This window comes from Gouania willdenowi, chromosome 6 (genome assembly GCF_900634775.1).
Source record: "Gouania willdenowi chromosome 6, fGouWil2.1, whole genome shotgun sequence".
NCBI classification, from domain to species: Eukaryota; Metazoa; Chordata; class Actinopteri; order Blenniiformes; family Gobiesocidae; genus Gouania; species Gouania willdenowi.
Genome location: NC_041049.1, coordinates 58,565,793 through 58,580,961, shown reverse-complemented (window position 1 = coordinate 58,580,961; position 15,169 = coordinate 58,565,793). Strand labels below are relative to the sequence as shown.

At 37.5% G+C, this 15,169-nt stretch overlaps 2 protein-coding genes across 2 annotated transcripts in view; one reads left to right on the top strand and one right to left on the bottom strand.

Moving 5' to 3' along the window:
• Nucleotides 1–298: 298 nt before the first annotated feature.
• cdk10 (cyclin dependent kinase 10) lies at nucleotides 299–14,222 on the top strand. The gene is made up of 13 exons (XM_028448899.1): nucleotides 299–499; nucleotides 5,453–5,525; nucleotides 6,433–6,504; nucleotides 6,711–6,813; nucleotides 8,960–9,041; nucleotides 9,114–9,181; nucleotides 9,420–9,472; nucleotides 10,333–10,402; nucleotides 10,606–10,665; nucleotides 11,692–11,815; nucleotides 11,908–12,047; nucleotides 12,997–13,049; nucleotides 13,138–14,222. Exons 1-13 carry the CDS (start codon nucleotides 410–412, stop codon nucleotides 13,230–13,232), a joined length of 1,083 nt encoding a protein of 360 aa, XP_028304700.1. The 5' UTR covers nucleotides 299–409; the 3' UTR covers nucleotides 13,233–14,222.
• The window catches only part of vps4a (vacuolar protein sorting 4 homolog A), a 19,088-nt gene continuing 17,758 nt past the window's right edge, over nucleotides 13,840–15,169 (bottom strand). The window contains exon 12 of the mRNA XM_028448896.1: nucleotides 13,840–15,031. Within this exon, the coding sequence (XP_028304697.1) occupies nucleotides 14,930–15,031 (102 nt within the window). The 3' untranslated portion in view covers nucleotides 13,840–14,929. The remainder of the gene's footprint in view (nucleotides 15,032–15,169) is intronic.

The window sequence follows — 15,169 nt, the reverse complement described above, 5'->3', positions numbered from 1 at the left end:
TTATTAGATTATTTATTTCAGACTCAGTAATTGGGATGAATTGTAATTGAACTTTAGTGATAGAGAACATATTGTAATTAATTTTCTGAGGACAAAAAAAAAAACATTGTAATTTATTTGTAATTGGAACAAAACTGCTCATTGTAATCGTTATTGAATTATAATTAAAAATGGGTAATTGAAAGCGTCATTTTAACTGAAAAATATAAATGACCCCCAAACCTGGTTATGGTTATTTTTCCCCATTTCAGTATATTTAGTTTTATTTTGAAACGACCGGAAAACCCTATGTTGATCATCCGGTGCTGCCGCGCGGAGAATCACTGAAAGTCATGGCGGCTGTTCGTGCAGCCGTTTTGTAGTGACGAACCCATTTCCCTGAGCTCACACGGTCCTCCGTGGACGCAGAATGGAGTCTGTGGGAGAGGACGAGCCGGAGCCCATTAGGCTGAAGTCCGTCAGGGATTATAAAACATACACAGTCCCTCAAAGCGACAGGGTAAGAGACTGAGCTGGGAATCCACACCGTACTCCATTTACTAATTAAGGTCATTTAAATATGTCGCGCTCCAATGTAACAATGCATACACTCAATATATAAACTAATAACTTTAACACAACTATAGTATACTGCTATAATGTTCCGTGGCTGTTTAAATAAGAATCGCAGCATTTCCAGCATGAAATCAAGCCTTTAATCAGTATTGTGCGCTTTTAATTAAAATTATCACGTTATGGAAACAAAGACTGAATACAAAAACTGTCAACAAAAAGTTTTTAAAGATGTTACGAGTGTTGTTAAACTCATTTGTTAAATGGGAAAATTATTATTCTAAAATGAACTTCTGAATGCGCGTACTGTTAGCAATGCTGGTGGACTCACTTCGCGCATGCGCAATCTTAGGTAGACGCAAATGTGTCTTAATATTTACATATTAAATGATTGATTTCGTCAATTGCTCAAAAATTAACCACTATACAAGATTACCTCATTTTCATACCCCCAAAAACACTTAAAGGGTGCGATATTAAGGTTCTTTAGATTGTATAATAGGTATATACAGTATGTATATCTCATTATACATAGACTGTGTTGGTCAAGTAAATATCATGTTGGACATCTTATGAACCTGAGCTTTACAACAGCTCTTTCATTGGTTAAATCTGTATCCATTTTTTTCAAGAATGTTTAGAAATGCTTATAAATCAAAGACATTTGACTATGTAAACGTGCATGGTTGTTGTTCCAATGGAAAGAAAAGCTGCCAGGCTCTGACTGAGGTTCAGATACAGGCCGGCTTTTATTTAAATAAGATGAACACAGACCTCTATAGAAGGTTATCTTGTAGTCTATTTTCATAAACATCACTGGTAATGCAAACAAAGACATGAAGTGAATAAAAATGCACCCACGCAGAATAAAACTTCTCTATCCTCCTGATCCTGCTTATTCTCGCCATTTATCACACTTGGGCCAGATTCCAGAAGAAAATGAAAACTCTGCACAGGAAATGTAGTCGTTTTAAATTATGCAAGTCATCAATAAGAAGAACCCGCAGGAATACATTTGGTTTGCAGTTAAAATTCAGGCTAACAAGTGAAAAATATAGCTTTGGTTTTAGGTGTAAAGTCAGATTTGTTAGCACGATGAGATGTTACTTACTGCATTTGTTAAAGTGGTTGTGCGTTGCCAAATTAGGCCTTTCTGTGCCGAGTTGTGCGTGTGTGTTTAATTCTGTAATTTTCATTTCCTCTTTGTTTACCAACATATTGCGTATATTGGACTCTCTAAATTCAGAATCAGAAATACTTTATTGATCCCAGGGGGAAATGACTGTTACAGAGACTCAAGAAATATTACAAATGAAAAACAAAGAAAAGACAACACAATTAAGTAAAAAGACTTATTTAAGGATTAAATACAAGTGCACACTTTACAGTGCAGACAATAATACAAACGTATTGTGTGTAAGCACCAGAGTTGGGTTCAATTATATTCGCATAATTGATTAATTACAATTATGTCGTAATTATATTTGACAATTGAAAATTGCCACATACAGGTATATTGTCGTTGGAGTTCCTATTTTACTTCCGCAACTCCTCCCAGGCGATTAATGCAGCATCTTATAGGGGCAATGTCAAGGGTGTGCAGTCGACCTTTTTTGGAGCCAAATGTCAAGGTCGCATCAAAAACCCAAAATGTTCCATATCTCTACGGACAGTTATTGCACAAGTTTGATGTTTACATTTATGATAAGCTCATCTCAAGTGAAGTATATAATCAGACCGAAGCTGTTCGACCTACCAGTAAAAAGTCACACAAATAATATACTTTTTTTTTTTCCTATACCTTGGCCACAAATTGAGATACAGTGCTCAGACTGGTACCATTGAACAACATTTCCTCTCTGTGTGACCTTGACCTCCACTCACCTTATCTTCCACATGAACAATTCTATTTGGAAATTTTTAATTGCCTTGCAAATACAGGTCTTGCATAGTTAGAATTGTAATTTAAAAAAAATATATGTTGCTGTCGTAATCATAATTACATTTTAAATGAGTTTTGATAATTGACTTTGTAATTGCCATAAATATTCTATAAAAATCGAATTTGTATTATAATTTAACACAAAACTGGGGAACCATGTTACAGTTCTATACATATGTAGTTGAAATTATTAAAATATGTTTCATATCAAACTTTCCCGCATTTTACCGTTCATTATTATTTTTTAATCTCTGGGTATACTGACACCAAAAATACTCAGACGCGCACACCAAAAATATTAAAACCTATATTTTCATTGATTAGGAAGCCTAACAAGGTAACCAATAGATAGGAAAGAAATTAGTTGATAGATTTGTTTTTAGTGTATTTTACAGCTGATTTATGACCCGTTATCGTAAGAGATGCTGACACAAGAGGAAGGTTAACTTTTATTAGGCTATTTATTTCAGGGTCAGCAATTGTGATTACTTAATTGTAACTGAAAAATGTAATTGACCCTAACCCTGAGCACTCTGATAGACTGGTTTCAGAGTGAATCATGAGTTATGGACTGACTATAGATAATTTTTTGTGTTATTATAATCATTACATTAGTATTACTCAACTGAACGAGTTGTCATGGTAGGTAATAGTACTGTATGTATTATTTGCTGCATATTACTATTAGAGCTTTTTTTTCTTCTGAATCACAAAAAGGAGATACCCGCTGTCCCAGATTGATAGCCTCTCTGCAGTGTTTTCCATTTAGGTAATGACTAAATCCCCTGAGAGCCGGTTCTTATTAGAGGCTGAAGATGCCTGTTTGATAATCAACTGCTCTGTGATAAGCCTCCTGCTGTGAATCCCTTTAACTCAGCTTGACTACGTCTTCACCTCTGCCTGTACCCAGCAGGCCCTTCAGTGCCCACACCCTCACTCTTATCAAACTGTTCCCATTAAACTCTGTTTGCTATGGACCACTGACCAGTGTTGAGCAAAGAAAAACACAAAGAGAATAGAAACTAGGCAAGACCTGTGTCCGCGAGGCGAATACGTATTTGGCAATTGAAAATTGGCAAGTTATATAATGCTGGAAAACAGAAGACTGACCTTGACGTTAAACATGACCTTGAGGAAAGGTCAAGGTCACACATTGAAAGGCAAAGTTCTTAAAGACTACCAGTCTGAGCACTGTATCTCAATTTGCAGGCAAGTTATAGGGAAAAACTATTTTTTGTTTTGTTTTTGTGAATTCATGTTGGGTGTGGGATACATATGTATGTGTATATACGTATATATGCATGTGTGTATCCATAAAATGAAGAGTCCGTCCTTAAGACTGCTCTACTGTAAAGTGTCTTGAGATACCATTGGTTATGATTTGGCGCTATACAAATAAAAGATTGATTGATTGAAGTCATTAACTTTAACCTCTGCTGATCTTTTTAATGTTAGGTCACACATTGAAAGGAAATGTTGTTCAACGGTACCAGTCTGACCACTACATCTTAATTTGTGGCCAGATTATAGGGTAAAAAGTGTTTTTTGTGACATAATGAACTTTGACCCCTACCAATCTTTTTACTTGTAGGTCGTACAACTTCGGTCCAATTTAATAAAATACTCCACTAGAGATGAGCTTTTCATACATGTAAGCATCAAACTTGTACAATAAATATTTGTAGGGATATGGAAAATTTAGGTTTTTGACGTTTGACGAGACCTTGATATTGACCTTGACATTTTGGCTCCAAAAAAGGTCGACTGCAAATCCTTGACATTGCCCCTATAAGATTACATACGTGTCATTAGTGATGCATTTATAGCGTAGAAGGAGTTCCAGGACAAAGGAGTTGCGGAAGAAAAATAAGAACTCCAACGAGAACAATGTATTAGGCAACTTTTAATTGACAATTACGACAAAATTGTAATTAATCATCAATTACAATTAGAGATGTAACGATTCACTCAAATCCCGATACGATACGATTATCTCACGATTTATTTTACAAAATGGGACTGTAGACATTTTTTTTTTGGGAAAAAAACTAGAAAATACTGTACTATTTTCCTTTTATTTTTCATTGTCAAAAGAATTCCTTGATAAACTATTCAAAACAATGCAATTTAACTAAAAATACATTTTGAATGAAATAAATAAAGGAATAATGCAAATGAAAATGAAGGGTTCTATAATAAACAATGCAAAACTGCATAATAGTTCTTTTTCTTTTTAAAAGTGCAACTGAAAATGTATTTTGTTCCTTAACAATTGGACTTTAAAAAAAAAAACCGTGATTACACTGATTTACGTCATATTTGTTTGGACCAGCAGAGGGCGCTGGTAACCCAGTGGTCGGTTGGCATGCAGATATCTTGCAGTGAAGAAGAGAAGCTATGCTAGCAGACAGAGCTAATAGAAAAACGTGACTTTTACAGATATTCATGTAATATTACAGATATTCTTTCGGTGCTAAAGGGGTAATGAATCATTTATTAACATATTTAAGAGTAGAAGGTGGCCAGAAAGAAAGTATTAGCAGACTCCGCCCGCCGCCTACACTGCTGGTTAAAAAAAGTACTGCGATTAAATTTTCAGAAAATCGATATCAACCGTGATACCTATTAATTGATTTTTAACTGCCTTGCGATTAATCGTTACATCCCTAATTACAATTATAATTGAACCCAACCCTGGTGCTTACACAGTATTTTGTATACATCTGTACATTTGTAAAAGGTCGACTGCACAGCCTAGGAGGAGTTCTAGGGAAAAGGAGTTGCGGAAGAAGAAAAATTCTAACTCCTATGAGAATAATATATTTGGCAATTTACAATAGGTATTTTAAACTGTTTCAAGTAGAAAGTGTGTTGATTTTCATGATGTCGCCTCATAGTGGAAGAAGGAAGGTCACTGACCTGTGGAGAAACATATGTACTCTCTGCTTTTATTTCCAGTTTGGCAGCTGCAGAAGCGTCCGAGACTTTGAGAAGCTGAACCGAATTGGAGAGGGAACGTATGGCATTGTGTGTGAGTCAGGCGTGAAGCTGGAAATATTGTGACTTATTGGAAAACTTGATGTATACAGTGGGGCAAAAAAGTCACTGATTGTGCAAGTTGTCCCACTTAAAATCATAGATACACCTCAACTGTGAGAGACAGAATGTGAAAAAAACCCCTATATTTTCATTGTTTAGGAAGGTAACCAATAGATAGGAAATAAATATTATCATTGAGATGCTACCAGAAAGCTAACACAAGCGGGAGGTTAACTAGGTTATTTAATTCAGGCTCAGTAACTGTGATTAATTGTAATTGAGAATGGAACTGTAGTTGACTTTCTTAGGATAAAAAAAAAAATAATAGTAATTTAATTTTAATTGGAATAAATGCTGGTCACTGCAATTCTAATTGAACATGTGTAATTGAAACTGAAAAATGTAATTAGCCCTAACCCTGATGTCTTCTCACCAAGCTACTTGCCTATTGTAGATTGGCTGATTCCAGTCTTGTCCCTGGTGTCTTTAGACAGCTCTCTGGCCTTGGCCATGGTGAAAGTTGGAGAGTGACTGTTTGAAGTTGTGGACAGGTGTCTATTATATAGATAACGAGTTCAAAAAGGTGCCGTTAACGCAGGTAATGAGTGGAGGACAGAGGAGCTTCCTAAAGAAGAAATAACAGGTCTCTGAATGCCAGAGTTCCAGCTTGTTTGTAGATGCCAAATACTTACTTTACGCAATAATTTACAAATACATTTTAAAATCATACAATGTGAGTTCCTGGATTTTATTTTTCACATTCTGTATCTCACAGTTGAAGTGTACCTAGGATGAAAACTACTGACCTATCATCTTTTTAAATGGGTTAACTTGCACAATCGGTGGCTGCCAAATACTTTTCTGCCCCATTGTAATGAATTGTTTTTTTCTCACTGCAGACCGAGCAAAGGACTCAAAGTCTGGTGAGATTGTAGCGCTTAAGAAGGTTCGAATGATCAAAGAGAAAGATGGTGAGAGAAAGACTTTTTCACATAAAGTTTCTTAAACAAAAGTTTGTATGTGTCTCTTTAAAGGGCATCACTGGTATCTGAATAGATAGCATTCATCACTAAAACACTCAGCTTTCTCTTAACTCCCTGATGAATTGACTTATGACACGTCCTTGTGTTGTGCGTTGCTGTAAAAAACCAATAAACCATGGCGATGTCTGTCACAGGGATCCCCATCAGCAGCCTCCGGGAGATCACCCTCCTGCTGAGGCTGAGGCACCCAAACATCGTGGAGCTTAAAGAGGTGGTGGTGGGCAGCCATCTGGAGAGGTACAGCACACTGAGCAGCATGAAAGCCACTTCACTCACAGCCTGGGGCGTCGTAAGAGCTACAGAGAGTGGCTTTAACACGCGCTGATGACTTTTTATGAGCAACGAGATTAATGATAAAACGTGATGGTTCATCGTTGTGCTGTGAAGCACTTGCACAGATTCAACACAAGGACGCTCGGTGGATGTAGGACCTCGATGTTCTGTGATGGCGGAATTCACGTTCTAAAATGGAAATAGCAATCTGACCCATTGGACTGTCTTTATTTTCCCCGCCAGAAAGTGGAAGGGGGGTATAGGTTTGAGCTCCTCCCGTCCGTGCATGCGTTCGATCGTCCGAGTTAAAAGGGACAACTTTTCTCAGAAACTGTTTAAGATGGGATAACCAAATTCGGTGTGTGGCTTCAGGGTATCAATACCTTGATGGAGTTCGAAAATGAGAAGCGCGCAATTATTTTTTACGGAGTTATTGCCCTGGTTTCGTTTTTTTTTTTTTTACTTTGTTCGAGGTATCTTCAAAGGGAACAGCTTTTCCTTTGAAACCGTTTAAGATAGGATAACCACATATGGTTTGTGGCTTCAGGGTATCAATACCTTGATGGAGTTTGAAAATGAGAAGTGCGCAATTATTTTTTCCGGAGATTTTTTTGACTCTGTTCGAGGTATCTATAAAGGGGACAGCTTTTCTTAGAAAACGTTTAAGATGATCATTTTATATCCTGATGTGATAATATTTTCTTATGAATACATCCAAGTTCTTAGATTTAGGACATTTAGGAAAAGGTTGAGTTATAATGACAACCAATCTGGTGGGGGATGTTGATGACTGTGTCTTTTTGTTTACAATCAGGCCCCAACATGACACTGAGATGCATCACATAAATGTTTTGGGAAAATGTCACACATTTTTAGTTGCGCCCTCTGGTGGACAAGATAATTGCAATGTGACAACTTAGCCGTGTGACAACAATCCCCGGTCTCCCCTACATGCTATTCCTCCCTGGGAAATAGCTGATCAAATGAAACGTCTACAAAATGTAACAAATATGTCCAATTGCACCCATAATCCAATTTGAAATCCCGTGCTACACGTTACGGTAAAACTAGTTATTGTGTTATCCTGTGACTGAAAATGAATGCAGATCTTATCTGAAGTGTGTTTTCAATGTGTTGTGAACAAGTAGTTCAGGTTATTATGACTGTACCAGTGCCTTTTCACATTTAGATGCAAAGACAGGTTTAGCTGATGCTAAACTGGTGATGAGTTTACTTGATGACTCATCACTGCATAAGAATCTCCAATAACGCGTGCAAAATGTGAGAGTGATTTAAAGGTTTCACAATTAATGTTTTGGGACCATATCATGTGACATTTTTATTGTATTTTTCCTGTTAAATGGGTGACTAAGAGCATTGTGGCTAACGGACATGCTAAGCTCTCATGACATAATGTTAGCGTGACTTCAGCGCAACTGTAAGGTTTTTGTAAATCATCCTAAGCATTTAAAATGTAAAATTAATAACAGTAGTTGACTATTAATCCTACTTATCATGTTTGGTAGGATTTAGGAAGTTTAACAGCTTGTGAAGTCATCTAAACAGTGAAAGATGTTAAAATGGAAACAAAACAAAAGTGTAAAATGATGTGATATTGGGTATAAAACATAATTGAGCTCAGTTTTCTTTTGGTTACTGGTAAATGTATTCTGCTGTTAGTTTGACCTGCTTTTTCAGCTCATCTGCACTCACTCTGATCCTAACCTACCACCTACCCACTCCCATTATTCTCTTCTTTTCTTAGATGAGACAATATTGATAGCAACGATCCATTTAGTTTTCCACATGCTTCCTTTTGGATTCAAACACGTTTGTTTTCTTTTTTTTTTTACATGCTTGATTGAAATCCCTCAGTTAAAAGTAATAACCTCAGGTAAAATATTATATATGCTTTCCTTCCTGTTTCTGCACTGCTGATGTTCCTGACACAAGCCTCATAATAAACACTTAACTTAAATAGTTAAATGTTTGAATAGATTTTTGTATTAGAAATAATATCTATTATCTAAAAATGACCACTTTACATGGGTGGGGTCAACACTTTTGGGGGGTGTCAAGTTCCTCTCTGTTCTGCCTTGGTTCCCTTTAGCCTCTTCCTGGTGATGAGTTACTGTGAACAGGATCTGGCCAGTCTGCTGGACAACATGCAGACGCCGTTCTCTGAAGCTCAGGTAGAAGCTCCGCCCCTCTTTAAGTATTCCTGAGTCGAGCGCTTTTAAAATGTGGGTGTTTTACTTCTTCAGGTGAAGTGTATCATTCTTCAGCTGCTCAAAGGTTTGATGTATCTTCATCACAACTTCATCATCCACAGGTCAGTGGGGACAGACGGAACAATTGACAGACTTATATTTTTCTAATCACACGTCATTCTTTCTATCTATAATTTCATGCAAATAAAACCCCTAAAAATGCTACAATTGTTTTTTTAAAGTTAAAAGGGGTGCAATTTTCAGGATTTTGGGCTGAATACTGAACAAAAAAAGCCAAAGATGGTTGGATAATGCAGGCACAGATGTGTTGTGGAGGTGTCAGCTCGCTCTCTGTTTCAGGGACCTGAAGGTGTCCAATCTGCTGATGACAGACAAAGGCTGCGTGAAGATCGGTGAGTAGTCACTTTGTTCCTGTTCCCTCCACAGTAATCAGATTACACCTGCCCTAACACCCAGCGTCTCAAAGCCTGCCAGCATTAACCTCAGACATCACAGCTAAACAGCTTTTTTATCAGCTTCTTTTGTAGTTTTTTTCAATATTTTTCGTCAGTTTGTAAATTTTAGCCAAAATCAGAGTCGATGTAAAGCAAAGTGTTTTAAAGTGAGAGGATCTGTCACTTATTGCTTGAATATTGTTGTTGTTTTTTTACATATTTAGTATTTTCTGTACAGTATACGAAGATTTATTTGTTCTAATGCACTTAAAAATGACTGCAAACATCAGATATATTGTCAAAAGTGCAATTTTATTGCCGTGATTGTCCTCAGGAGTTAAAAACTCTTCCTTTAACATCTTAGCATAGTGCGAATAAAAAATGTAAACATGCCTGTGGCACACATGTAGCCTACTGAAAGGGTAAATAAATGTAAACAAAGAGGGGGCTGGCTCACATCGCGCTACGGTAACCCACAAGGACTGAACGTGGAAAAGTATTTTATTTTTAACTCGAATTTGCAAAATAAAAATTGTTTTTATCTACAAATTCAATCAATTTTTTTTTGCCCAGCCCTAGTAGAAGTGCAAACTAGGGCACAATAATGTTAAAATAACTTGCTTTCCCACATAAAATCTGTGGCCCCTGAACTACAATGAGTTTGACACCCCAGTTCTAAGGCGTTTAAAGACACCTGTGAATTATTCAATGAAATAGTGTTGGCTTAATTAAACTGTGCTGATTGAACAGTGATTGGCCTTAATTAAAAGACACTGAAGTTTTTTTTGTGCTTTATTCCCTCCCTCTCCCTCCCTCAGCTGACTTCGGCCTGGCCCGGATGTACGGCATCCCTCAGCAGCCCATGACTCCTCGGGTGGTGACGCTGTGGTGAGTGTTCCTCTCTGACACCGTCCACACTATCAGCCTGGCTGACGTCAGCTGATGTTTGGGGAGGCGTAGTCAGGCGCTCTGTGGGTAAATTTACCCTGCAGATAAAATGATCAGACTGCTGCATCAGTGGAAACTCTAATCCCAGGCTGTAATCTCTGCTCGTCCGTCACCTCTGTCAACACGATCGCTCCTCGTTGCAGGTACAGAGCTCCAGAGCTCCTCCTAGGGACCAAGAGCCAGACTACAGCCCTGGACATGTGGTGAGAAACTACTCTGTGCATTCATTACGTTATTGGTAAAGAGAACTGATATATTCTACTCAAGTAGAAGTGATGTTACTTAATTGAAATTGTACTCAAGTACAAGTAAATTATCCATAAAATACTCAAGTAAAAGTAAAAAGGTAGCTCAGTGAAATAGTACTCAGTAAAACTTACTAGTTACTTTCACCTCCCGTTTATTGTTGGTAATAAATCTTGCCACGGTTCCCTAGCATACAGTAAACATCTCTCTTCAAAAGGGTAGAGACCAAATCTTGTACAATTAATTGATTTTCCACAAAGGCATCTGTATAAAATAAAGGGTTTGCCAAAATGTATAATTTTTTTTTAAAATAAAATAACACCAATGAATTCAATTCAAAAATAAATAAATACAATTCTCAACTGTAAAACAGAAAATAATCAGCATTCAATGCTGTTTTAGCATTTTGGTGCATTACGTTTAATCTGATTGGTCAGCTATGATGTGATGCATTTGATTGTTGTCTGGTCATTTTACTTTTAGTAGTTTCACAATGTCCCTTGATCATTTTAAAACAAAAATAATACTCAGTAACAGTTAGGTGTAGAAATGTACCAAATTACTGTAAAACGTATTTAATTCCAAGTAAAATTACTGATTTACAAATATATTATGTACAAATACCCATGAAAGCAACTCAACTATAGGAACGTGAGTACTTGTAATCAGTTACTTTCACCTTTTATCTTGTATGTGCACATTTGCTGTTTTAATAACCCTGTAATATGAATAAAAGTAATAGTAAAAAAAACTAAACCAAATTTTTATTTATTGCGTGAAATGATCTGTTAAAAGCTTTCTAATGTTTTGTTTGTATTTTTACAATTCACACTGTATTTGACAACAATTGTGGAGCAACAGTAACAGATTAATACATTTTGCATCGTTTCCAAAGGAAAATGTGGTTTTAGAAGCTGTTAAATTAAAAAACTCCATTTTTTCTTCCCTCTCTAATTCAAAGGCTGTGTGTGTTTGCTCTGCAGGGCGGTGGGATGCATCCTAGCAGAACTGCTGGCCCACAAGCCTCTGCTGCCAGGAACCTCAGAGATCCAGCAGGTGGACCTGATCGTCCAGCTGTTGGGGACGCCCAATGAAAACATCTGGCCGGTGTGGCTGAAGTCGACTCTTTACTGTCTGAACCAGGCGTTAAACATTTATTACACTCTAACCTTGTGCTCGTCTCTGTTTGTGTGACCCAGGGATTCTCAAAGCTCCCTCTGATTGGTCAGTACAGTCTGAGAAAGCAGCCCTACAACAACCTGAAGAATAAGTTCACCTGGCTGTCAGAGGCCGGACACCGACTGCTCAACCTGCTCTTCATGTACAACCCAAAACGCAGGTACACACGTTCACATATCATCCTATAATAAAGGTGTGCTGTGCAAAAAATGTATTTAATTGATTTATTGAATTTGTAGATAAACAATTTTTATTCAGCAAATTTGAGTTTTTTTTAAAAAAAAATATATATATTTTTTTTCCAACAGTTTTTTTTGGACTTTTTCGCGTTCTGTCCTTGTGGGTTACCATACCGTGATGTGAGCCAGCCCCCACTTTGTTTACATTTGTTTACTCTTTGAGTAGGCTATATGTGCCACAGGCATGTTTAATGTTTCTTTTAATTGTAATGTTAAACGTCATAAAATATGTAGTTATTTGATTTCTTAATCAGAAAATTGAAGCTACTGTGAAGTTGCTGTTGCACTTTTGCTTAAACCTGGTTAAAGCTTGAAATTGTTGAATGACAGAGAATCATTTACTTTTTATTTTGGGATTGTTTTATGCATTTTAACTCCTGAGGACAATCACAGCAATAAAGTTGCACTTTTGACAATATATCTGATGTCTGCAGTCATTTTTAAGTGCATTGAGAAAAAAATGGAATCGAAACTCAAATTCTTCTTTAAAAAAAATCGGAGATTATTTTATCTTTTTAAAGGCAAAATCGTCCAGCCCTTGCTGTGCTTGTCATGAGACTAAAGATCTGTCTTCAAACTACTTTTTCAGAGTCAAAGCACCATATTTTCTGGTGTATAGGATGCTAATTGATTTATTTTATTCCATACAACGTGGCAGTGCTCTCTGTGTGTGAAAGTTGTCAAATCACCACGTTCGTTGGTTCAGGAGCGATCGCACACCAACCTCCGAGGCTGACAGAAAAGCTTAACACACACACACAAGCTCGACTCTCTGATCTCTCAGTGGGTTCCACTGTGACTTCCTTTGTTCTTTGTTGTCTAACTATAAGTGACCCAAATATGATTCTAATAATCTGTTTATTTCTCCAGAGCGACAGCCAGAGATTGTTTGGAGAGTTCGTACTTTAAGGAGAAACCTCTGCGTGAGTGTTCCTCCCCCTGGAATTGATGAGTATTACCTGGTCTCTGTTGTCAGACTCTCATGTGTCCCATCCTGCGCCTTATTTCCAGCCTGCGAACCAGAGCTGATGCCAACATTCCCTCATCACCGCAACAAGCGAGCTGCTCCCCCAGTGGAGGGCCACTCAAAGAGGAGCAAAGTGTGATGAAGAAGCCAACTGTTCCTCCCTGAAGGGTTTTAACAGCACATTAGTTTACAGAGGAATCTCATCCTGTGACAAAGATACAGAACTGAAGCTGTGCCTTCTCCACCTGCAGCTGGAATCCAGATGTGCATCACTGTGTACAGAGGAGGAACTCTGGGAGCATCAGAAAGGACTGAAAAGCCTCATGATGGATTTTGTCTTTTATATTTGGTCTGTTTTAATACAGAAGAGAATGAAAGTCTCGCTTTCAAAACGGAAAGATTTTCAAAACTCGTGAATGTGAACATTATTTAGAAAAATCATTTAGAACATTTTTTCAGACCAATGCCATGTTTTACTCAGGTGGAGTTCTGCTGTATGTCCAACAGAAAGCAGAGAAGTGTGTGACTGTAGAGATGGATTTCATTCACATGATCTAAACTACTCAGAAAACATATTTAGATTTTGGCTGCATGTTTGATATTTTCACAATGAAGACTAATCTGAGAGATCAAAGCCTGTACTATCCAACATTTGTTAACTTCACTTCAGCTTTTTGTATTTGTTTAGCCTGGCAGAAGATTAATGTTTCCAACATCCAACAAAAGAAAAGACATTACACCAGCAGTGGAGCTTGTATTTCATTTTTGAAATGTCAGTTTTTATTCATTCTGGTTAAATTAGTAGTAATGGTTACATGGCCAGCGGCAGGTTGGGTCCCCGTACGGAGACGTCTGTAACAGATCTCTCACTGAACCACAAACAGACCAGTGGGAAAAAAACCCAAAGTAATACTTCAGGTGTAAACGTCCTTCAGCTAATGTTGTTTCAGTAACGTGCTTGACTGACTCCCGTGCACAAAAATCCAGGCGTTGCTTTCAAACATCTGCATATTTTATTAATGCTGCATTAGATGGTAATTTATTTGGTTCAGCGACTGAAATTCTGAGCATAGTAAAAAGCACGTTGAATTATACTTGAATAAATATTAAAAATATTGAAACTGGAAAATTAAAGTGCTTCCTTAATGGATCATTCTGCATCTATATAAATAACCAGGAAAGATTAGGATGTGGTAAATAAAAAAAAAAAGAAATCTTTTTTTTTTTAAATGCAGCTGTTATCACAGGAGTCTTTAAATGTTAAAATGTGTATTTTTTTTTTGTTTTGTTTTTTTTAAATCAGTCAAGCACGTCACTGGGATTGAATGCATCTCTTCAGGTGATCTGGTTTGATTTACCTCCATATTAAATAACAAAAAAAATACAACTTGTTTTTTGGACATTTTGACACAAACTGTAGACACACAAGTTTAATAAAAACACTGAGATGCACTCACACACTCGCATGCCTGACAGGAGAACTTCCTTCATTTGTTTCTTCATCAAGCTGTCCTTGGAAAGTGCACGATGGCGGCTGAACGTACCGTCCTTCAGTCGGCTCACGGAGGGACAAATCTCTCCTCATCAGCGCAGATGATGGGTGGGTTTGGTAAAGATGAGCTGTAAAGGAACACAGAAGAGCAGGAGGAGGTGCCTAGTGTCTGAAACGCACAGAGCAGTTTCTCTACTGCTGCGTTTGATCAACATCAGAAATCCTGGTTTCTATCCACGACAGACGAAAAACCAGGAGATCCACTGAGAGACGGTTCTACAGGAAGGGACAGCAGTGGAACGGTGAGGAAGAGGGGCGGGGTGTGAGATGTAAACCTCCGTTCCTCAGCCCTCCATCCCAAAGTCCTCTGTGAACTTCTTCACCTTCAGCAGATCCTCAGAGTTGACTGTGGGCCGAGTGGTGGACAGAGAGCGCAGCATGTCTGACTGTAGAGGACACAAACAATTGCTTGAAAGTGGCATCCATCACTTCCCAATAGAGCTGGATGATATGGACCAAAATTTATACTATATACGATATATATGATAAATCTCGATAATTTAAATGAAATTAAGTCTTAACAG

Bases quoted from the DNA above. Each gene is read 5' to 3' on its own strand.
- cdk10 (XM_028448899.1), top strand. From the start codon at position 410: ATGGAGTCTGTGGGAGAGGACGAGCCGGAGCCCATTAGGCTGAAGTCC. The intron at 9,042-9,113 runs GTAGAAGCTCCG...TTACTTCTTCAG, and splicing joins CGCCGTTCTCTGAAGCTCAG to GTGAAGTGTATCATTCTTCA. The intron at 10,666-11,691 runs GTGAGAAACTAC...TTTGCTCTGCAG, and splicing joins ACTACAGCCCTGGACATGTG to GGCGGTGGGATGCATCCTAG.